This window comes from Rutidosis leptorrhynchoides, chromosome 2 (genome assembly GCF_046630445.1).
Source record: "Rutidosis leptorrhynchoides isolate AG116_Rl617_1_P2 chromosome 2, CSIRO_AGI_Rlap_v1, whole genome shotgun sequence".
NCBI lineage: Eukaryota > Viridiplantae > Streptophyta > Magnoliopsida > Asterales > Asteraceae > Rutidosis > Rutidosis leptorrhynchoides.
In genome coordinates this window covers 256,640,588-256,666,985 of record NC_092334.1, presented here as the reverse complement: position 1 = coordinate 256,666,985, position 26,398 = coordinate 256,640,588, and the positions used below count along the sequence as shown (strand labels likewise).

The following is a 26,398-nucleotide window of genomic DNA, read 5'->3' as shown; positions in this document are numbered from 1 at the left end:
AGAAAGTAGAGAGAAGTGTGTGAGTTTGAATGAAATGAAAAAAATGAATGAAGTGTAAGTATTTATCAAAGAAAGAAAAAAAGAAAAAAACTAAATGATGGTGAGGTAGTGGAGGGTGGCCAATGGTCACAAGGGGTGGGGGGACCATTTGGCATTTTGTGGTGTGGCTCATGGTGGTGGTACATGGTGATAGTGATATGTTGGGTGGTTTGAGACATTATGCAAGCCTTCGTTCCTAAGCATGCACACTACTTGTCTTATTAATCTCATGGGCTTAATTAGGATTACATGGACTAATTAACCCATTACTAGCCCACTTAAGTTGAGTAGGTTGGGCCATGGAAGTCCACTAAGGTGTTAAGCCCAATAAGGTAACTAGTAAGCCCAAGTAAACACTTAAGCATAATTAAGGGACCATAAAACTAAGTAATTGTCATTAGTAAGTAACAATTACGTTTACGTAGCCATAATATCCCAATCATGGCAAAATTTTATCGTGTACCAAGTTCGTAGCTTGTTTAAATCAATAAGTGACACTAACGGTCGTAAAAGCAAAGCAAGGATCACGTTAAGTAACCTAGTACTTAAAACATGTTGTAAGGTAGTAACGAATGTAATTAACATAATTAATGATCCCAGAATATAATCTAACTCATTATGCACAAATACGCAGTTTCGTGAAAGAAATAAATATAAATAAAAGTCGAAAAAGTCGGGTCGTTACAAATACACAATAGTGGCGGGAAAAAAAGGACAGTGAAGCTCGCGAAGTAAATTTCGAAGCCAGCATGTCTCAGCAATAGCATTAGCAACCCCGCGGTACTCTGCTTCAGCACTGAAGCGAGATGGCATCAACTGTCGTTTTGAGGACCACGACAGAAGGTTATTACCTAAAAATACACAATATCCTGAGGTCGAGCGGCGAGTACTGGGGCATCCAGCCCAGTCAACATCTGAGTAGGCTGTCAGTGATGTGGTAGATGATGCAAAGAGTTGTAGGCCGAGATCAAGTGTACCCTGAATATACCGGAGAATTCGCTTAAGTGCGGAAAAATGTTGCTCTCGAGGGTCATACATGAATAAGCATATCTGTTGTACTGCGTAAGCAATGTCTGGTCTCGCGAAAGTGAGGTATTGAAGTGCCCCGGAGAGGCTGCGATACAATGTTGGATTAGCAACCGGTGGACCTGATGTATTAAGATTGGAGTTGGTTTCGACCGGGGTTCTGCTCGGGTGACACTCCGTCATATCTGCGTGCTCTAGAATCTCGGTAGCGTACTTCTTCTGAGATAGAAACATTCCTAAAGAGGTACGAGTAATTGAAATACCTAAGAAATAGTTCAGTGGGCCAAGATCAGTCATGGAGAACTCCCGGTGTAGAGAGGCAATAACCCTCTGAAGAAACTCTGTCGATGAGGCAGTCAGAATAATATCGTCCACATATAATAAGAGATATGCAGTATCGGTACCCTGTCGATAAATAAATAATGAAGCGTCGCATCGGCTTTGCTGAAAAACGACACTCTGAGCATAGCCTGCGAATCGCTGGTACCACGCGCGTGGATCCTGCTTCAATCCGTAGAGGGATTTCTGCAGGAGACACGCATGATCTGGTCGTGAAGGGTCACGAAAACCTAGAGGCTGATTGATAATGCTAAAAACGAACATATATTTCATAGCATTATTCCTCAAGAAAGACAAGCTTTTAGTTGCAATTGTTCTATTTACAAGTGATATTCGTTTAAATAATAAAAGGTGAAGACAAAAGACAGATTCGACGAATTGAAGACGCAAACGACCAAAAAGCTCAAAAGTACAAAATACAATCAAAGAGGTTCCAATTATTGATAAGAAACGTCTCGAAATTACAAGAGTACAAGATTCAAAACGCAAAGTACAAGATATTAAATTGTACGCAAGGATGTTCGAAAATCCGGAATCGGGACCAGAGTCAACTCTCAACGCTCGACGCAACGGACTAAAAATTACAAGTTAACTATGTATATAAATATAATATAATATATAATTAATATTTATATACTATAATATATAATTAATTATATTAATTATATATATATTATATTTATAAAATAAATCGTCAGCAAGAAAGACTCCAAAATGAGTGAGTTGTATTTTCAAACTCCGCGACTCGCGGAGTTTGAAGGCAAAAAATGCCGCGATTCGCGGAGTACCCCTGAACTCAAATCCCTATAAAGCCAACCGAATTCTGATCATTTTTCATAACATATATCCATCTCTCTATCTATATCGTAATATTTATATTTATAATTTATATTTTAATTTTAATTTTAATTATAATTCTAATAATAAGGGTATGTTAGCAATTGTTGTAAGGGTGTAAGTCGAAATTCTGTCCGTGTAACGCTACGCTATTTTTAATCATTGTAAGTTATGTTCAACCTTTTTAATTTAATGTCTCGTAGCTAAGTTATTATTATGCTTATTTAAAACGAAGTAATCATGATGTTGGGCTAATTACTAAAATTGGGTAATTGGGCTTTGTACCATAATTGGAGTTTGGACAAAAGAACGACACTTGTGGAAATTAGACTATGGGCTATTAATGGGCTTTATATTTGTTTAACTAAATGATAGTTTGTTAATATTAATATAAAGATTTACAATTGGGCGTCCCTATAAATTACCATATACACTCGATCGGACACGATGGGCGGGGTATTTATATGTACGAATAATCGTTCATTTAACCGGACACGGGAATGGATTAATAGCCACTAGAATAATTAAAACAGGGGTGAAATTATGTACAAGGACACTTGGTATAATTGATAACAAGATATTAAAACCTTGGGTTACACTCAGTCGACATCCTGGTGTAATTATTAAACAAAGTATTAAAATCTTGTTACAGTTTAAGTCCCCAATTAGTTGGAATATTTAACTTCGGGTATAAGGATAATTTGACGAGGACACTCGCACTTTATATTTATGACTGATGGACTGTTATGGACAAAAACCAGACGGACATATTAAATAATCCAGGACAAAGGACAATTAACCCATGGGCATAAAACTAAAATCAACACGTCAAACATCATGATTATGGAAGTTTAAATAAGCATAATTCTTTTATTTCATATTTAATTTCCTTTATTTTATATTTAATTACACTTCTAATTATAGCACTTTTATTTATTGTTATTATATTTAATTGCACTTTTAATTATCGTACTTTTTAATTATCGCAAGTTTATTTTATCGCACTTTTATTATTCGCAATTTCATTATCATTATTTACTTTACGCTTTAATTTAAGTCTTGTATTTATTTTTAATATTATACATTTGGTTTTAACTGCGACTAAAGTTTTAAAATCGACAAACCGGTCATTAAACGGTAAAAAACCCCCCTTTATAATAATAATAATATTACTTATATATATATATATATATATATATATATATATATATATATATATATATATATATATATATATATATATATATATTTGTATTTTTATAAAAGTAAACTAATATAGCGTTAAGCTTTGTTTAAAGATTTTCCCTGTGGAACGAACCGGACTTACTAAAAACTACACTACTGTACGATTAGGTACACTGCCTATAAGTGTTGTAGCAAGGTTTAAGTATATCCATTCTCTAAATAAATAAATATCTTGTGTAAAATTGTATCGTATTTAATAGTATTTTCCTGCTAAAATTAATAGTATTTTTATACCACTCTGCTAAAACATCAAGTTATTTTTGGCGCCGCTGCTGGGGAGCTCTTAAACGCCGGAAGCGCAACGCTAATTAAAAAAAAAGATTTTTAGTTTACTTTTATTAAAATTCGTTTTTATAAAAATACGTTTTAAATATTCGAAAATATAAAAAGAAAAACAAAAATATAAATATTTTTAGGAGTTTGAAAAATATTTAAGTTTTATAAAGTTTCTTTAGTTTGTAAAAATATAAGTTTTATTTAATTTATTTTATAAATATATTTTATAAATATAAAACCAAGAAAAAAATTTTAATATATATAAATCTATTTTTAAGATATTTTTAAAATTATAAAGTAATTCTATTTTTATTTAAGTTTTTAAAATATAAGTTTTTTTATTATATAAATATTTTGATATAAACAGAAAATATAAAAACAGAAAATATAAAAAAAAATAAAAAAAAAACACGTCGAATTAAAAACTGTACCTGAGTTGAATTCTGGATCCCCGCGACTCGCTGAGTTTTCTGCCTCGACTACCGCAACTCGCGGAGCCACTCTGACACGGGTACACAGAACCCTAATCAGGCATTAATTACGGGTAATTATTATAATTATTATTATAAAACCCTAATTAGATTTTAATTAAATATTTATTTTAGTTTTTATTATTATTTTGTTTAAATAGTTTAATTAAATTGTAAAATTAATAGTTTTAATAAATAAATAATATAAAAATAATATTTTTATAAAAATTGTATTTTTTACAACTTTTTGTATATTTTTATATTTTATTCCTTTTTAATTGTTTTAGCGTAATATTTGTATTTTTAGCTCATATTTAGTTTTAAACTTAGTTTTTGCCATAGTTATTTTTACTTCTAGATTTTTAGACTTTGCCGTAGAATTCCTTAAGTGCTTTTTCTTTAGACTAAGATTTAGATACTTTAGAATTTTGCGACGCCTTTTTAAGTTTTAGTTTCTTTTTAAGTTATTTCCATTTGGGATATAGTTTTTCCTGTAAGCTTTAATATTTTTAGACGACTTTTACCTATGTATCAATTATCATTCCAATTAGTAATCTCAATTTGCGATTACAATTTTAAGTTAGTTGTAGTAATAAGGTTAGGTTAGTCAAGTGTTTTTAAGTGTTATAAGTTTCTTTTATTTTTCCGTCACCTTTTATTTTTCAACCATTTTTATTTTTCGACCTTTTTGGACGAACTCTTTTTCTTTCTTATTTCTCGCTATTCTAGTTTTAGGACATAGATTTTTATTCTACTTCTTATCTAAATTTCTTAAAATTACGAAAATTTATTTTAAGTGGTTAAATTGATAGACATCAAAATTTTCTGGTTCGTAGTAATAGTTGGATTTGTACGTGGACCGGGTTATTGGAGTCAAACAGTCCTCAATTATATTGAGACCAAACGAATCCTGCCCCTCTGCTGCATCTTTTGGCTATTCGAAACGTGGGCAAAATCAGAAAAGTCTATTGATTGGATAACTTATTATAATTTTTCTTTCCTTTTAAAAACTAATAGGATATTCAGTGAATGCACCGAGCAAGACGTTCACCACCTTTTGTACGTTCACCACCTGTAACTAGATCAAGACATTTAGCAAATATTACTGCCGTTGATTTTTCTTTAGAATCGTCATCCAGTCGACCAAGTACTCCAGTTCAAATTTCCGATAATCCATTTTTTGAACCCGACCTCACAATTGAGAATCCGGAGAATATTCAGGAACGATTCGTAGATCCTAAACCACTAAACTTTCCTCCGGAACCACCAATCATTCAAACAGAGATTGTTGAGGAACGAACCATTAAATCAGAATCCTCTAGTGATTCTGATTCAACAAATTCAATTATGGAGAATCTGAAACCATTAAGTATGGAAGACCGAATGAGAGCTAAACGCACTGGCCAAGGTCACGCAATTACTCATCCAGACATTAATGCGCCAGATTATGAAATCAAAGGACAAATTCTACACATGGTGACTAATCAATGCCAATTTAGTGGTGCGCCGAAGGAAGATCCAAATGAACATCTACGTACCTTTAATAGGATCTGCACACTATTTAAAATCCGAGAAGTGGAGGATGAACAGATATATCTCATGTTATTTCTCTGGACTTTAAAGGGAGAAGCCAAAGATTGGTTGGAATCGTTACCTGAAGGGGCGATCGATACATGGGACGTTTTAGTTGAAAAATTTCTTAAACAATTCTTTCATGCATCTAAAGCCGTAAGACTTCAAGGAGAAATTGTTACGTTCACACAGAAACCAAATGAAACTCTATATGAGGCGTGGACTAGATTTGGAAAGTTATTAAGAGGATGTCCGCAACATGGTTTAGACACCTGCCAAATAGTACAAATATTCTACCAAGGATGCGACATCACTACAAGAAAAGACATAGATATAGCAGCTGGTGGTTCTATTATGAAGAAAACCGAAACTGATGCTTACAAAATTATTGATAACACTGCTTCCCACTCACATGAGTGGCACCAAGAAAAAGATATCATTAGATCATCTAAAGCAGCTAGAGCCGATTCTAGCCATGACTTAGATTCCATTTCCATAAAGATAGATGCTGTCGAGAGACGAATGGAAAAGATGTCTAAAGATATTCACTCAATACGAATTAGTTGTGAGCAGTGTGGAAGACCACATTTCACAAAAGATTGTCTCAGTATTTAATTAACAATGGAACAAAGAGAGAATATTTCATACATAAACCAAAGGCCTGGAAATAATTATCAGAATAATTATCAACCGCCAAGACCAATTTACAATCAAAACCAGAATTATAACCGAAATATTCCATACAACAACCAACAAGGTCCTAGCAATCAACAAGTATCCAATAATACTTACAATCAGCAAAGACCTAATTTTCAAAACAAACCACTACAAACAGATGATAAAAAGCCAAATTTAGAAGATATGATGACGAAGCTAGTTGAAACTCAAACGCAGTTTTTCACATCTCAGAAACAAACTAATGAACAAAATGCTCAAGCATTTAGAAATCAACAAGCTTCTATTCAAAATCTGGAACAAGAAGTAAGTAACCTAGCAAGGTTAATAGGTGAAAGAAAACCAGGAAGTCTACCTAGTGATACAAATGCTAATCCCCGGAATGAAACAGCTAAAGCCATTACCACAAGAAGTGGTACAACACTTAAACCACCTGAAATACCTGTAAATTCTGATGAAGCTATTCCTACTCCACAAGAACCACAACCTGATCAAGATAAGGAAAAAGAACTGGTAGTTAAAAAGGTTAATGAAGATAACAAAGTTAAGGCTAAACCTTATGTTAAACCATACCAACCACTACTTCCTTACCCGAGTAAAATGAAGAAAGAGAAACTTGAAGCCGAGCAATCCAAATTCTTGGATATGTTTAAACAGATAAATGTAAATCTTCCTTTCATTGATGTAATTTCAGGAATGCCTAGATATGCTAAATTCTTGAAAGATCTAATCTCAAATAGAAAGAAAATGGAAGAACTCTCGGCTGTTACCATGAATGCTAATTGTTCAGCAGTGCTGTTGAATAAGATACCAGAAAAACTATCTGATCCAGGAAGTTTCACAATTCCATGTTTTCTGGGTAGTCTTAGTTCAATAGAAGCATTAGCAGATTTAGGTGCTAGTATAAATCTAATGCCGTATTCACTATACGCTAAACTAGACCTTGGAGAATTGAAACCAACCAGAATAAGCATACAACTAGCCGATAGATCAATAAAATATCCTAGAGGGATAATGGAGAACATGCTAGTTAAAGTTGGTACTTTAGTATTTCCAGTAGATTTTGTTGTTCTGGACATGGAAGAAGATTCTCAAGTTCCTCTCATATTAGAAAGACCATTCTTAAACACGGCTAAAGCAATGATAGACGTGTTCGGTAAGAAATTGACCCTAAGTATAGAGGATGAGAGTGTTACCTTTTCAGTTGATAGAGAAATGCAACAACCACAATCTGCAGATGATACATGTTATTATATTCAAACTATAGATGCACATGCAGAATTGTTAGAAGAATTTCCAGAATTACAAGGAACAGAAGAATGTTCTTTAGGAGAAGGTAATGAACCAATTGATGAAGCTGAAATGTTAGCTACACTTATAGCTAATGGATATGAACCAACAACAGAAGAAATTCAAATGCTAAAAGAAGAAGACAGATATCGATACAAATCATCGATAGAAGAACCTCCGAAATTAGAGTTAAAGCCACTTCCAACCCATTTGGAATACGCTTATTTACATGGTGAATCTGAATTACCTGTAATAATATCGTCTTCTCTTACTGAAAATGAGAAATCACAACTCATTTCTGTGTTGAAAGCTCATAAACCAGCCATTGCATGGAAGATTCATGATATTAAAGGAATAAGTCCTTCGTATTGCACACATAAAATCCTTATGGAAGAAGGTCATAAAACGTATGTGCAACGCCAACGAAGACTAAATCTTAATATGCAAGATGTAGTTAAGAAAGAGATTATTAAACTGCTAGATGCAGGTTTAATTTATCCAATTTCTGATAGTTCATGGGTAAGCCCAGTTCAATGCGTGCCTAAGAAGGGTGGCATGACTGTCATTACAAATGAAAAAATGAGCTTATTCCTACTAGAACCGTAACAGGATGGCGTGTGTGTATTGATTATAGAAAATTAAATGACGTCACCAGAAAAGATCACTTTCCCTTACCTTTCATAGATCAAATGTTGGAAAGATTAGCCAGAAATAGTTACTATTGTTTTCTAGATGGATTTTCCGGATATTTTCAAATTCCAATAGCACCCGAAGATCAAGATAAAACAACATTCACGTGCCCTTATGGTACTTTTGCTTACAAACGCATGCTATTTGGACTTTGCAACGCCCCTGCAACCTTTCAAAGGTGCATGATGGCGATTTTTCACGACATGATAGAAGAATGCATGGAAGTTTTCATGGATGACTTTTCGGTCTTCGGTGATACATTTGAAACATGTCTAGCTAATCTTGAAAGAATGCTTATTAGATGCGAACAATCAAATCTAGCACTTAATTGGGAGAAATGCCATTTCATGGTTAAAGAAGGCATCGTTCTTGGACATAAAATTTCAAAAGAAGGAATTGAAGTGGATAGAGCTAAAGTAGATGTAATTACTAAACTTCCACATCCCACCAATGTTAGAGGAGTTAGGAGTTTTCTAGGGCATGCCAGTTTTTACCGACGTTTCATAAAATATTTTTCTAAAATTGCCACTCCTATGAATAAACTCCTAGAAAAGGATGCTCCATTCATCTTTTCAGATGAGTGTATCAAATCTTTTAATATTCTTAAAGAGAAACTCACTAATGCGCCGATCATGATAACACCAAATTGGAATCTACCATTTGAACTAATGTGCGATGCAAGTGATTTTCCAATGGGAGCCGTTTTAGGACAAAGGATTGAAAAACGATTTCAACCTATATATTATCCTAGTAAGACGTTACAAGGAGCACAAACGAACTATACAACTACTGAAAAAGAACTCCTTGCTATTGTCTTTGCTTTTGACAAATTTCGATCATATCTCGTTCTAGCAAAAACGGTGGTCTATACCGACCATTCTGCTCTTAGATACCTATTTTCGAAACAAGATGCTAAACCAAGATTAATCCGTTGGATCTTACTCTTACAAGAATTTGATATTGAAATCCGAGATAAAAGAGGAGAAGAAAATCTCGCCGCTGATCATCTTTCTCGTCTTGAAAATCCTGAATTAGAAGTTCTAAATGAATCGGCCATACAAGACAACTTTCCTGATGAATATCTATTGAAGATAGATTATAAAGAAATTCCATGGTTTGCAGACTATGCAAACTACTTAGTTTGTGGATTCCTTGAAAAAGGATTATCATACCAAAAACGAAAGAAATTCTTCAGTGATATAAAACACTATTTCTGGGAAGATCCACATCTATTTAAAAGTTGTCCCGATGGAATAATACGCCGATGTGTATTTGGAGATGAAGCTAGTAAAATATTAAACCATTGTCACACAGGACCAACAGGAGGGCATTATGGGCCTCAACTAACAGCAAGAAAAGTTTATGATGCTGGATTCTATTGGCCTACAATTTACAAAGACGCACACCTTCTTTGCAAATCCTGTGATGCTTGTAAAAGGGCCAGAAAAATAAGTCAACGTGATGAAATGCCACAAAATGTCATCCAAGTATGTGAAGTATTTGACATTTGGGGTATTGACTTTATGGGTCCATTTCCAAAATCTCATAATAATCTATATATACTCGTAGCCATTGATTATGTATCTAAATGGGCGGAAGCACAAGCTCTCCTAACTAACGATGCACGAGTTGTAGTCAACTTTTTAAAACGTCTTTTTGCAAGGTTTGGAACACCGAAAGCTTTAATAAGTGATCGGGGTACTCATTTTTGTAATAATCAACTTGAGAAAGTTCTTAAAAGATATAGAGTAACTCATAAAATCTCCACCGCATATCATTCACAAACAAGTGGACAAGTTGAAAATACCAACCGAGCTTTAAAACGTATTCTAGAGAAAACCGTAGGATCAAATCCGAAGGAATGGTCCATTAAATTGGAGGATGCACTCTGGACTTTTAGAACAGCCTACAAAACTCCAATTGGAACCACACCTTTTAGACTTGTTTATGGAAAAGCATGTCATCTTCCAGTAGAAATTGAACACAAAGCATTTTGGGCTTTGAAGACATGTAATCTTGATTTACATGAAGCCGGACGTCTACGATTAAGTCAACTAAACGAATTAGAAGAATTAAGACATGAAGCATACGAAAATTCGTTAATCTATAAGGAAAGAACGAAGAAATGGCATGATAAAAGAATCAGAAGTTCAAAAGAATTTAAGGAAGGAGACAGAGTTCTTCTTTTCAATTCACGATTCAAGCTATTTTCTGGAAAATTGAAATCAAGATGGTCTGGACCATTCATAGTCAAAAGAGTTTTTCCATACGGAACAATAGAATTAATAAATTCAAATGGGATTGAATTTAAAGTTAATGGTCACAGAGTTAAACACTACTTAGATAGTCCGATGGAAGTCGACAACGAAGTTAATCACAATTTCGACACCACAGCTAACTAAGTGTGGGGAGAATCAAGTCTTTAAAGGATAATATGTATTTCTGTTAGAGTTAGATTGTCTGTTTTCGTGTAGTTCTCGAAAATGGAACCCGAATGGTCTTTCCCTAGCAGACCCTAAAGAACTAGTCTTCTCCCCTCATTCTGAATTTTTATTTTTTTAGGTTTTTACAAAATGAAGACTGCCTGTGAACTAAACCATGGTCTAATGCTACACGCTTTGATCACTAAACGTAATAATGACACACTACCGAGTGAAATAGTATCAGTAATCAGAGAAAGATTGGACGGAGTTAGAAAAGAATCCAGATGCGAAGATAATAAGTTACAATTTGGTAAAGAAAAATCAAAATCCGCAGCGAAAAGAAGAGCACGACACCTAGAAAGATGTCACAAATGCGGAAAATGGTCACATGGAGGTAAATGTTCAAATAATCAAACCTATTCAAATACCGAATTTGTTACTTTATGCAGAGACGGACCGTTCATATGTTTAGAAGAAAAGACACTGAATGCTCGAGGTTACGCCTATGTAGCCATGGAAAACCAATTAAACCGACTATCTTATGAATGGGATAGATCATATAACTAAGAATACTATCTCACAGGTATGTCTGTACAGTCTTTATTTTTATTTTTATTTTTAACCTTTTGATAATAAACGCTAATTTGTTCGCTATAAAGTATTAAATTGGTATTGAATAAAATTAGGTTTGGCGACCGAAATTATTGATATCATTCAAAAATTTATTACATCACTGCGAAATTTAACGTTTATTCTTAAGGTATAAATATCTTTAATCAATCAACCCAAAATATTTCAAAAATTCGTCATGAGTTAAATTAGGTCTTGGAACCGAAATTACTTTACCGAAAAGAGGGGCGCATATTTTTGATAATATTTGATTGATTAAAATGGGATAAAAAGACAAAAAGATTTTTAATTTTATTTTTACCATGTTTTTAAAATTAATATTTAAATCTTAAATTAATATTGTAAACTTTGTAAAAACAATATTTTTAAAATTGTAAATATTTGAAAAATAAATATTAAGTTTGGTGTGAAATTTTAATTTTTAAAATATGAATTTTAATTTTATGCATTTCAAATTTTAAGTTTGGTGTGAATTTTTAATATTAAATTTTGAATTTTATATTTAAATTGTGTGAATTTAAAAACAAAAATTTACTTTATCTCATTAAGTTAAAAATATGATTTTTAAAATTCGTCGTAAGTTGAAGACTAGGTCTTTAAACCAAAATTGCTTTACCCGAGGGAGGGACGAGAACTTTTATTATCATTATTTTTAATCTTATTGAATTAAAGTATGCCAAAAACATTAAAAAAAACCAAAAATCTTAGCTTTTAAAACAATCGCTACAAAAAGACAAATTTTAAAATTTTGTCGAAGGACGGACTAGGACATCGATCCGAAACGACCTCGTCCTAAATAACAAGGGAAACAAAATTTTAAAATTAATTACTTAATTGTTTTAATTAGTATAAGATGTTATAAAAAAAAAAAAAAAAACTCCGCGAGTCGCGGAGTTTGAAGGGTAATACACCGCGACTCGCGAAGGGACCAAATTACAGGAAAAAAAATAAAACGCAAGAACAGCTCAGTTGCACACCACACACGAAAAATACTGCGAAAATACTCCGAAAAAACCCGCAAAAACACCCCCAAAATCACAATTTTTAACCGTTAATCATCAAATCTTTTACTAAAATCATGTTGAGAAGGATGCTATCAAGGAATTACTCAAGAAAAACGGTAAATTTCTACACCTAAACACCATTTAATTCGAAAATTAGTGTTCTTGAGCAATTTTTTCCCCAATTTGATTTTGATGCTTTTTAGTGTAATTATGCTTAAGTTGTTTATGTATTATTCTTGTATAACCTAGATTGATGCTATTTAACATGATTAGAAGCCTTAAACTTCAAATTTTGAGTAATCTAGGGTTTGTGTTCTTGAGCAAATTTGGGGCTTTTTGATATAAACAGGTTATGGCAGATTTTTGTCATGAATTGTTGCTAAATTAAGTAATGTAACATGTTTAGGTAGTTAAATGATCCAAACTTTGAGCCTAAACATGATTTTGAGAATTAAAGTGGACTTTTTCAAGTCTAAAATTCATGAACTTGATTTTTGAGAGATAATGCCATTTGAAACTTGTTTAATTGCTAGTAATGATTATTGTGACATGTTATTTGAGTTGAATGCTTATGAACTTGGCGAACATTTTCGTATATGCTTATTTGAAAAAGTGTAGATTTGATGAAAATATGAAAATGAGCTTAAGTTTGATATAAATTGATCATGTCATTGTAATTATTTTGATTGATGATTTTGCTGACACTAATGCATATTTGGATGCACAAAAATTGTGTTTGATGTGTTTTGCAGACTGAAAGGGGTGAATCTTCATCCCAAGCTCGCAATGCTCCTGCTGAGAATGCGGAACAACAGGAGGTGGATAACTACTACAAGCAAGATATACCTCATCCAGTCATGACATTTTCTGATATGCACTTGGAAGATTTGCACCCGAACCTGAGATTTGACAGGCTTTGGATAGATTATCCAAAATACCAAAGGGGTTTGCATACTCTTCATTCTAAAGTTGTTGAGGTACCGAGGGTCATAGAATGGGGACCATTAGAAGCTGTAGAATTGGCCGGGCCAATTAGGGAATTACTTGCACAGAGGTATGGTAATTCTACTTTTAACGACTGGGTACGTTTATTCACCATGCGTAGACCTGTATATAAAGTATGGTGTGAAGAATTGTTGTGTAGTATAGAATTAAATGATCGGGTAGCTAGTTTAACCGATTAATCTTTTATTAGATTTTTGTTAGGAGGTTCGAGCGCCACATGTCTTTACTAGACATGGCTCAGGCTTTACGTATATATACGCCTGAGGAGTTAGCATCTGCCGATTGTAGAGGGTTGATACTAAATGGTAGAAAGATAGATGAAAATTTTGATACACATGGTGTATGGAGTCAAATGACAAGCCATCACCGATTCAAAGGGGGAAATTACTCTTATTTGGATATAGATAGAGCTGAATTAAGAGTGATTCATAGGTTTTTAGCTAATTCGATTACACAAAGAGGTAAGAACAAGGAAAAGGTAAATGAACAGGATTTGTTTTACCATATGTGTATTCGAGACCCACAAAGCGCTGTAAGTATACCTTATTGTGCGGGTTATTATTTATCAGCTATGGTTAGGGGGATGAGACCGCATAGCATAATAGGAGGTGGTATTTTTATTACTTTGATTGCTGATGTCATGCGAGGGGTATATAAAATAGTTATTAAATTTTTGCAGGAAATACTATTAAATACGATACAATTTTACACAAGATATTTAATTATTTATAGAATGGATATACTTAAACCTTGCTACAACACTTATAGGCAGTGTACCTAATCGTACAGTAGTGTAGTTTTTAGTAAGTCCGGTTCGTTCCACAGGGAAATCTTTAAACAAAGCTCAACGCTATATTAGTTTACTTTTATAAAAATACAAATATATATATAAGTAATATTATTATTATAAAGGGGGGTTTTTACCGTTTAATAACCGGTTTGTCGATTTTAAGACTTTAGTCGCAGTTAAAACCTAATGTAAAATATAAAATAAATACAAGACTTAAATTAAAGCGTAAAGTAAATAACGATAATGAAATTGCGAATAATAAAAGTGCGATAAAATAACAATAAATAAAAGTGCGATAATTAGAAGTGCAATTAAATATAAAATAAAGGAAATTAAATATGAAATAAAAGAATTATGCTTATTTAAACTTCCGTAATCATGATGTTTGACGTGTTGATTTTAGTTTTATGCCCATGGGTTAATTGTCCTTTGTCCTGGATTATTTAATATGTCCGTCTGGTTTTTGTCCATAACAGTCCATCAGTCATAAATATAAAGTGCGAGTGTCCTCATCAACTTATTCTTATACCCGAAGTTAAATATTCCAACTAATTGGGGATTCGAATTGTAACAAGGTTTTAATACTTTGTTTAATGAATACACCAGGTTATCGACTGCGTGTAAACCAAGGTTTTACTGCTTTGTTAACAATTACACCAATTACCCTTGAATGTAATTTCACCCCTGTTTTAATTATTCTAGTGACTATTAATCCATTCCCGTGTCCGGTTAAATGAACGATTATTCGTACATATAAATACCCCGCCCATCGTGTCCGATCGAGTGTATATGGTAATTTATAGGGACGCCCAATTGTAAATCTTTATATTAACATTAACAAACTTTCATTTAGTTAAACAAATATAAAGCCCATTAATAGCCCATAGTCTAATTTCCACAAGTATCGTTCTTTTGTCCAAACCCCAATTATGGTACAAAGCCCAATTACCCAATTTTAGTAATTAGCCCAACATCATGATTACTTCGTTTTAAATAAGCATAATAATAACTTAGCTACGAGACATTAATGTAAAAAGGTTGAACATAACTTACAATGATTAAAAATAGCGTAGCGTTACCCAGACAGAATTTTGACTTACACCCTTACAATATTCGCTAACATACCCTTATTATTAGAATTATAATTAAAATTAAAATTAAAATATAAATTATATATATATATATTTTACGTATATATGAGAGAAGAGAGATTATAGATTATATTTTGCGATCAGAATTCGGTTGGCTTTATAGGGATTTTCGATTTTTGGGGCTCCGCGACTCGCGGTGAATTTTGCTTTCAAACTCCGCAAGTCGCGGAGTTTGAAAGTCCAGCTCATATCTTGGAGTCTTTCTCTGCCGACGGTTTTTATTTATAAATATAATATATATATAATTAATATAATTAATTATATATTATATTATATTTATATACATAGTTAACTTGTAATTTTTAGTCCGTTGCGTCGAGCGTTAAGAGTTGACTCTGGTCCCGGTTCCGGATTTTTGAACGTCCTTGCGTACAATTTAATATCTTGTACTTTGCGTTTTGAATCTTGTACTCTTGTAATTTCGAGACGTTTCTTATCAATAATTGGAACCTTTTTGATTGTCTTTTGTACTTTTGAGCTTTTTGGTCGTTTGCGTCTTCAATTCGTCGAATCTGTCTTTTGTTTTCACCTTTTATTATTTAAACGAATATCACTTGTAAATAGAACAATTGCAACTAAAAGCTTGTCTTTCTTGAGGAATAATGCTATGAAATATATGTTCGTTTTTAGCATTATCAAATATTCCCACACTTGAGCGTTGCTTGTCCTCAAGCAATATTGTCTTGAAATACTAGAATCACTTCTTTATTCTTCACACTTTGTACATCAGTGATTTCTATACGGCGGTATAAACAATGGTAGTAACGATATGGTTTACAGTCCCACATGACTATAAAAATTTAGATCCATTAAGGAAATTGGATCTTTATGAAAACATTTGATCTTTTGAAATCTAGTTTTTACCCTAGATAAGTTTTCCGGAATAACCCTTTACCGGTGTTTGCAAAATATTTTTGTGGGTTTGGTGGGTTTCAGATTTGAAAATTTTAGCTCAAAACTTGCGGTTTTGTGTCACCCACTTGCTAACCTTGTATTTGGAAAGCAACACGTCCAGTTTACTTGTCCCGTATATTACCTTTCGATAAACTACCGTCCGGTTGTAAAGGAAAGCGTTGAACAAGCAACTGTTTAAGGCAATGTCCCCTGACATGCTTTTAATTATGGTCTATAACGTGTCGAACGCAATTACTATCCTTGGTAGGAGCAATAGTAAAGCTCACCCTTATAATTTTTCGGTATGGCACAAGGTCCTGTCTTTGACCATGCTATGCAACCACCGTTCTTACGGTTGACACCCGATTTAGTTCAGGTGACCTAATGTATTCCAGGTGAATTCCTAGGATTTTACGTTCAATGGTAATGAACGCATTGAAAATGGGTTTTCAGAAAACAAATCGGTTTGTATTTTTGATCAAAATATTTTCTCGTTTAAGCTCGAGTTTAGATATCATCGAATTCCATGAGTTTGAATTCTCAATCTTTAAGGTCAATCTCTAGGATTGAGTAATATCAGTCTTAAAAGCTGATTTTTAATCTTTAAGGAGATTATCCTTTCTGGGGATCTGATTCATTAGTCTTATCCAGCTAATTTGCATGGTGCCCCCCCATTGTACGAGATAAATCCTTCTCATGGTTAGGATAAATCTGACCACTTGGCGACCCTGTTTAATGCTGAGGTCCGTGGATTTCCTGCTGATTTTAGTGATGACTTTTCTAGATTTTTCGTCAACCTACAGCTGGTCTGGACGACAACTTCATGACCTAAATCAAGAAGCGCGTTTCTTTTTCGGAAGACTTTACTTCCTTTTAATGATGGAATTGATTCATCGTGTAGATCCATCTTTTCTTTTCTTTCATCGGGTAAAACAGTTTAGTTTAGTCCAAAGCAAAAGTATTTTCAGTTATTTGTTACAGATATATGTGACATATGTTTAAAATAACTTGGTAAATTTTTCCACACTTGGCTTTTATTTTCCTTTTTATCGTCCTCTATTCCATTTTAAATGAATTTTAACATTTTAGTTTGTTTCTTAATTTATGTCCTTTCCGAGGTAACAATAATTTCGGTGTTAAAACCTAGTTTTATCGTTCATAAATATGTATAAACATGATTTTGAATTCATTTAATTGAAAATTTTGAAAAATTTTACTAGAATTGGGTAGTCAGTATATAAGACTAGGGCTGTTCTTTATTATCAGAGAGCACTAGATTCTAATACAACTACTGCTTTACTAGTATTTTTAATGGTAACCAAGTGTTTAAGATAAAAATTTTAAAATCCGAAAGAATTTAACCCCTTCCCACACTTAAGATCTTGCAATGCCCTCATTTGCAAGAAATCAGTAACAATTTAAATTATTGAGGGTGATTAGTGTGAAAATGATTAAATTTTACCAAAGTTTCCAAATTTATTGGCGTTTGTTTGCTGAATGATAAATGGTGCACATCATTTGTTCATTCCGTCTTGTTGTTATTTCACATATATTTTGCATCTTGTCGTCAAAATTAGTTGCTTTTGCTGAACTTAATGCCAGTCTTTGAAAATGCGTTGTTTTACCCTGTTGTGTACATAAGATAAACTGCAAACATATATACATATTTTTGAAGTTTGGTATATTACCCCACATTCAAAAATTATTAAAATCTAAGAATAAAAGTTAGATAATTATAAAAATGATTACAATATTAACAAAAGTATTAAACGTATCAATAATTACAAATTACAAAATAAATAAAAAATAAAAATAAAAAAATAATAATAATAAGTAAACTAAGGATGATATTGGTACCAATAGGGGTTCCAGGCATAACCATAAGTGCTATAGAATGCTTCGGCAGGGTCATACGTAGGATATGGTGGCTGCATCTCTATAGACCAAGGAGGGAAGATGGGTTTCGGTGTAGGAATATAGTTTCTACCTATATGTTGGCAATGAGCTATGATTTGGTTCTGATGAACTTGCCAATCTTCAAATGCTCTCTGTCTAGCATTTTCGTATTCCTGAGAAGCTATAAACCTATGCATTTCTTGCATCTCATTCCCCCCTCCTACATTACCTTGCTGCTGGTTTCTCTCCACCTGTGGATGTCTACCATGGTATCGTACTGCGGCGTTATTTCGCCTCTTCAAAACTTTCGCACCATGGTATACATTTAAACCTATAGTATCGCGGGGTTCTGGTTCTTCTACTAATAATCCCCCCCGACTTATATCCACACCGAGATATTCACCAATCAAAGTAATAAAAATACCACCTCCTATTATGCTATGTGGTCGCATCCCCCGAACCATAGCTGATAAATAATAACCCACACAATATGGTATACTTACAGCGCTTTGTGGGTCTCGAATACACATATGGTAAAACAAATCTTGTTCATTTACTTTTTCCTTGTTCTTACCCCTTTGTGTAATCGAATTAGCTAAAAATCTATGTATCACTCTTAATTCGGCTCTATCTATATCCAAATAAGAGTAATTTCCCCCTTTGAAACGGTGATGGCTTGTCATTTGACTCCACACACCGTGTGTATCAAAATTCTCATCTATCTTTCTACCGTTTAGTATCAATCCTCTACAATCGGCAGACGCTAACTCCTCAGGCGTATATATACGTAAAGCCTGAGCCATGTCCAGTAAAGACATGTGGCGCATCGAACCGCCTAACAAAAATCTAATAAAAGAACGATCGGTTAAACTAGCTACCCGATCATTCAACTCTATACTACATAACAATTCTTCACACCATACTTTATATACAGGTCTACGTATGGTGAATAAACATATCCAGTCATTAAAAGAAGAATTACCATACCTCTGTACAAGTAATTCCCTAATTGGCCCGGCCAATTCTACAGCTTCTAAGGGTCCCCATTCTATGACCCTCGGTACCTCAACAACCTTAGAATGAAGAGTATGCAAACCCCGTTGATATTTTGAATAATCTATCCAAAGTCTGTCAAATCTCAGGTTCGGGTGCAACTCTTCCAAGTGCATATCGGAAAAGGTCATGACTGGATGAGGTATATCCTGCTTGTAGTAGTTATCCACCTCCTGTTGTTCCAAATTCTCAGCAGGCGCATTGCGGGCTTGGGATGAAGATTCACCCCTTTCATTCTGCAAAACACATCAAACACAATTTTTGTGCATCCAAATATGCATTAGTGTCAGCAAAATCATCAATCAAAATAATTACAATGACATTATCAATTTATATCAAACTTAAGCTCATTTTCACATTTTTATCAAATCTACACTTTTTCAAATAAGCATATACGAAAATGTTCGCCAAGTTCATAAGCATTCAACTCAAATAACATGTCAAAATAATCATTACTAGCAATTAAACAAGTCTCAAATGGCATTATCTTTCAAAAATCAAGTTCATGAATTTTAGACTTGAAAAAGTCCACTTTAATTCTCAAAATCATGTTTAGGCTCAAAGTTTGGATCATTTAACTACCTAGACATGTTACACTACTCAATTTAGCAACAATTCATGACAAAAATCGGCCATAACCTGTTTATATCAAAAAGCCCCAAATTTGCTCAAGAACACAAACCCTAGATTACTCAAAATTTGAAGTTTAAGGCTTCTAATCATGTTAAACAGCATCAATCTAGGTTATACAAGCATAATACATAAACATTTTAAGCTTAATTACACTAAAAAGCATCAAAATCAAATTGGGGAAAAAATTGCTCAAGAACATCAAATTTCGAATTAAATGGTGTTTAGGTGTAGAAATTTACCGTTTTTCTTGAGTAATTCTTAGATAGCATCCTTCTCAACATGATTTTAGCAAAAGATTTGGTGATTAACGGTTAAAAATTGTGATTTTTGGGGGTTTTTTTCGTGTTTTTCGGGTCTTTTTTCGCTGTGTTTTTCGGTTTTGAGGTTGTGGACTGATCAGTTCGGTTGTTTATTATTTTTTTTCTGGGTTTTGGTCCTCCCGCGAGTCGCGGTGAAACACCCTTTAAACTCCGCGACTCGCGGAGTTTGTTTTTTTTTTTTTATAATCATTAACTTATTAAAACAATTAAGTAATTAATTTTAAAATTTTGTTTCCCTTGTTATTTAGGACGAGGTCGTTTCGGATCGATGTCCTAGTCCGTCCCTCGACAAAATTTTAAAATTTGTCTTTTTGTAGCGATTGTTTTAAAAGCTAAGATTTTTGGGTTTTTTAATGTTTTTGGCATACTTTAAATCAATAAGATTAAAAATAATGATAATAAAAGTTCTCGTCCCTCCCTCGGGTAAAGCAATTTCGGTTCAAAGACCTAGTCTTCAACTTACGACGAATTTTAAAAATCATATTCTTAACTTAATGAGATAAAGTAAATTTTTGTTTTTAAATTCACACAACTTAAATATAAAATTCAAAATTAATATTAAAAATTCACACCAAACTTAAAATTTGAAATGCATAAAATTAAAAATTAATATTTTAAAAATTAAAAATTCACACCAAACTTAATTTAAAAAATTTATAAATTCATATCAAACTTATATTAATTTTTCAAATATTTACAATTTTAAATATATTGTTTTTACAAAGTTTACAATATTAATTTAAGATTTAAATATTAATTTTTAAAATATGGTAAAAATAAAATTAAAAATCTTTTTGTCTTTTTATCCCACTTTAATCAATCAAATATTATCAAAAATATGCGCCCCTCTTTTCGGTAAAGTAATTTCGGTTCCAAGACCTAATTTAACTCATGACGAATTTTTGAAATATTTTGGGTTGATTGATTAAAGATATTTATACCTTAAGAATAAACGTTAAATTTCGCAGTGATGTAATAAATTTTTGAATGATATCAATAATTTCGGTCACCAAACCTAATTTTATTCAATACCAATTTAATACTTTTTAGTGAACAAATTATTGTTTATTATCAAAAGGTTAAAAATAAAAAAAATAAAAATAAAAACTGTACAGACATACCTGTGAAATAGATTTCTTAGTTATATGATCTATTCCATTCATAAGATAGTCGGTTTAATTGATTTTCCATGGCTACATAGGCGTAACCTCGAGCATTCAGTGTCTTTTCTTCTAAACATATGAACGGTCCGTCTCTGCATAAAGTAACAAATTCGGTATTTGAATAGGTTTGATTATTTGAACATTTACCTCCATGTGACCATTTTCCGCATTTGTGACATCTTTCTAGGTGTCGTGCTCTTCTTTTCGCTGCGGATTTTGATTTTCCTTTACCAAATTGTAACTTATTATCTTCGCATCTGGATTCTTTTCTAACTCCGTCCATTCTTTCTCTGATTACTGATACTATTTCCCTCGGTAGTATGTCATTATTTCTTTTAGTGATCAAAGCGTGTAGCATTAGACCATGGTTTAGTTCACAGGCAGTCTTCATTTCGTAAAAACCTAAAAAAAATAAAAATTCAGAATGGGGGGAGAAGACTAGTTCTTTAGGGTCTGCTAGGAAAAGACCATTCGGGTTCCATTTTCGAGAACTACACGAAAACAGACAATCTAACTCTAACAGAAATACATATTATCCTTTAAAGACTTGATTCTCCCCACACTTAGTTAGCTGTGGTGTCGAAATTGTGATTAACTTCGTTGTCGACTTCCATCGGACCATGTATGTAATGTTTAACTCTGTGACCATTAACTTTAAATTCAATCCCATTTGAATTTATCAATTCTATCGTTCCGTATGGGAAAACTCTTTTGACTATGAATGGTCCAGACCATCTTGATTTCAATTTTCCAGGAAATAGCTTGAATCGTGAATTGAAAAGAAGAACTCTGTCCCCTTCTTTAAATTCTTTTGAACTTCTGATTCTTTTATCATGCCATTTCTTCGTTCTTTCTTTATAGATTAACGAATTTTCGTATGCTTCATGTCTTAATTCTTCTAATTCGTTTAGTTGACTTAATCGTAGACGTCCGGCTTCATGTAAATCAAGATTACATGTCTTCAAAGCCCAAAATGCTTTGTGTTCAATTTCTACTGGAAGATGACATGCTTTTCCATAAACAAGTCTAAAAGGTGTGGTTCCAATTGGAGTTTTGTAGGCTGTTCTAAAAGCCCAGAGTGCATCCTCCAATTTAATGGACCATTCCTTCGGATTTGATCCTACGGTTTTCTCTAGAATACGTTTTAAAGCTCGGTTGGTATTTTCAACTTGTCCACTTGTTTGTGGATGATATGCGGTGGAGATTTTATGAGTTACTCCATATCTTTTAAGAACTTTCTCAAGTTGATTATTACAGAAATGAGTACCCCGATCACTTATTAAAGCTTTCGGTGTTCCAAACCTTGCAAAAAGATGTTTTAAAAAATTGACTACAACTCGTGCATCGTTAGTTGGGAGAGCTTGTGCTTCCGCCCATTTAGATACATAATCAATGGCTACGAGTATATATAGATTATTATGAGATTTTGGAAATGGACCCATAAAGTCAATACCCCAAATGTCAAATACTTCACATACTTGGATGACATTTTGTGGCATTTCATCACGTTGACTTATTTTTCCGGCCCTTTGACATGCATCACAGGATTTGCAAAGAAGGTGTGCGTCTTTGTAAATTGTAGGCAAATAGAATCCAGCTTCATAAACTTTTCTTGCTGTTAGTTGAGGCCCATAATGCCCTCCTGTTGGTCCTGTGTGACAATGGTTTAAAATTTTACTAGCTTCATCTCCAAATACACATCGGCGTATTATTCCATCGGGACAACTTTTAAACAGATGTGGATCTTCCCAGAAATAGTATTTTATATCACTGAAGAATTTCTTTCGTCTTTGGTACGATAATCCTTTTTCAAGGAATCCACAAACTAAGTAGTTTGCATAGTCTGCAAACCATGGGATTTCTTTATAATCTATCTTCAATAGATATTCATCAGGAAAGTTGTCTTGTATGGCCGATTCATTTAGAACTTCTAATTCGGGATTTTCAAGATGAGAAAGATGATCAGCGGCGAGATTTTCTGCTCCTCTTTTATCTCGGATTTCAATATCAAACTCTTGTAAGAGTAAGATCCAACGGATTAATCTTGGTTTAGCATCTTGTTTTGAAAATAGGTATCTAAGAGCAGAATGGTCGGTATAGACCACCGTTTTTGCTAGAACGAGATATGATCGAAATTTGTCAAAAGCAAAGACAATAGCAAGGAGTTCTTTTTCAGTAGTTGTATAGTTCGTTTGTGCTCCTTGTAACGTCTTACTAGCACAATATATAGGTTGAAATCGTTTTTCAATCCTTTGTCCTAAAACGGCTCCCATTGCAAAATCACTTGCATCGCACATTAGTTCAAATGGTAGATTCCAATTTGGTGTTATCATGATTGGTGCATTAGTGAGTTTTTCTTTAAGAATATTAAAAGATTTGATACACTCATCTGAAAAGATGAATGGCGCATCCTTTTCTAGGAGTTTATTCATAGGAGTGGCAATTTTAGAAAAATCTTTTATGAAACGTCGGTAAAAACCGGCATGCCCTAGAAAACTCCTAACTCCTCTAACATTGGTGGGATGTGGAAGTTTAGCAATTACATCTACTTTAGCTCTATCCACTTCAATTCCTTCTTTTGAAATTTTATGTCCAAGAACGATGCCTTCTTTAACCATGAAATGGCATTTCTCCCAATTAAGTACTAGATTTGATTGTTCGCATCTAATTAGCATTCGTTCCAGATTAACTAGACATGATTTAAATGTATCACCGAAGACTGAAAAGTCATCCATGAATACTTTAGCCGTGTTTAAGAATGGTCTTCCTAATATGAGAGGAACTTGAGAATCTTCTTCCATGTCCAAAACAACAAAATCTACTGGAAATACTAAAGTACCAACTTTAACTAGCATGTTCTCCATTATCCCTCTAGGATATTTTATTGATCTATCGGCTAGTTGTATGCTTATTCTTGTTGGTTTCAATTCTCCAAGGTCTAGTTTAGTGTATAGTGAATACGGCATTAGATTTATACTAGCACCTAAGTCTGCCAATGCTTCTATTGAACTAAGACTACCCAGAAAACATGGAATTGTGAAACTTCCTGGATCAGATAATTTTTCTGGTATCTTATTCAACAGCACTGCTGAACAATTAGCATTCATAGTAACAGCCGAGAGTTCTTTCATTTTCTTTCTATTTGAGATTAGATCTTTCAAGAATTTAGCATATCTTGGCATTCCTAAAATCACATCAATGAAAGGAATATTTACATTTATCTGTTTAAACATATCCAAGAATTTGGATTGCTCGGCTTCAAGTTTCTCTTTCTTCATTTTACTCGGGTAAGGAAGTGGTGGTTGATATGGTTTAACATAAGGTTTATCCTTAACTGTGTTATCTTCATTAACCTTTTCAACTACCGGTTCTTTTTCCTTATCTTGATCAGGTTGTGGTTCTTGTGGAGTAGGAATGGCTTCATCAGAAGTTACAGGTATTTCAGGTGGTTTAAGTGTTGTACCACTTCTTGTGGTAATAGCTTTAGCTGTTTCATTCCTGGGGTTAGCATTTGTATCGCTTGGTAGACTTCCCGGTTTTCTTTCACCTATTAACCTTGCTAGGTTACTTACTTCTTGTTCCAGATTTTGAATAGAAGCTTGTTGATTTCTAAATGCTTGAGCATTTTGTTCATTTGTTTGTTTTTGAGATGTGAAAAACTGCGTTTGAGTTTCAACTAGCTTCGTCATCATATCTTCTAAATTCGGCTTTTTATCATCGGTTTGTTGTGGTGGTTTGTTTTGAAAATTCGGTCTTTGCTGATTATAAGTATTATTGGATATTTGTTGATTGCTAGGACCTTGTTGGTTGTTGTATGGAATATTTCGGTTATAATTCTGGTTTTGATTGTAAATCGGTCTTGGCGGTTGATAATTATTCTGATAATTATTTCCAGGCCTTTGGTTTATGTATGAAATATTCTCTCTTTGTTCCATTGTTAATTCAATACTGAGACAATCTTTTGTCAAATGTGGTCCTCCACACTGCTCACAACTAATTCGTATTGAGTGAATATCTTTAGTCATCTTTTCCATTCGTCTCTCCACAGCATCTATCTTTGCGGAAATGGAATCTAAGTCATGGCTAGAATCGGCTCTAGCTGCTTTAGATGATCTAATGATGTCTTTTTCTTGGTGCCACTCATGTGAGTGGGAAGCAGTGTTATCAATAATTTTGTAAGCATCAGTTTCGGTTTTCTTCATAATAGAACCACCAGCTGCTATATCTATGTCTTTCCTTGTAGTGATGTCGCATCCATGGTAGAATATTTGTACTATTTGACAGGTGTCTAAACCATGTTGCGGACATCCTCTTAATAACTTTCCATATCTTGTCCACGCCTCATATAGAGTTTCATTTGGTTTCTGTGTGAACGTAACAATTTCTGCTTGAAGTCTTACGGCTTTAGATGCAGGAAAGAATTGTTTAAGAAATTTGTCAACTAAAACGTCCCATGTATCAATCGCCCCTTCAGGTAACGATTCCAACCAATCTTTGGCTTCTCCCTTTAAAGTCCAGGGAAATAACATGAGATATATCTGTTCATCCTCCACTTCTCGTATTTTAAATAGTGTACAGATCCTATTAAAGGTACGTAGATGTTCATTTGGATCTTCCTTCGGCGCACCACTAAATTGGCATTGATTAGTCACCATGTGTAAAATTTGTCCTTTGATTTCATAATCTGGCGCATTAATGTCTGGATGAGTAATTGCGTGACCTTGGCCAGTGCGTTTAGCTCTCATTCGGTCTTCCATACTTAAAGGTTCCAGATTCTCCATAATTGAATTTGTTGAATCGGTATCACTAGATGATTCTGATTTAATGGTTCGTTCCTCAACAATCTCTGTTTGAATGATTGGTGGTTCCGGAGGAAAGTTTAATGGTTCAGGATCTACGAACCGTTCCTGAATATTTTCCGGATTCTCAATTGTGAGGTCGGGTTCAAAAAATGGATTATCGGAAATTTGAACTGAA

At 33.5% G+C, this 26,398-nt stretch overlaps 1 protein-coding gene across 1 annotated transcript; it reads right to left on the bottom strand.

The window, feature by feature from the left end:
* Positions 1-720: 720 nt before the first annotated feature.
* LOC139888650 (uncharacterized mitochondrial protein AtMg00810-like) lies at positions 721-1,668 on the bottom strand. The gene has a single exon (XM_071871645.1). The coding sequence runs from the start codon at positions 1,666-1,668 to the stop codon at positions 721-723; it is 948 nt and encodes a 315-aa protein (XP_071727746.1).
* Between the last annotated feature and the right edge of the window lie 24,730 nt (positions 1,669-26,398).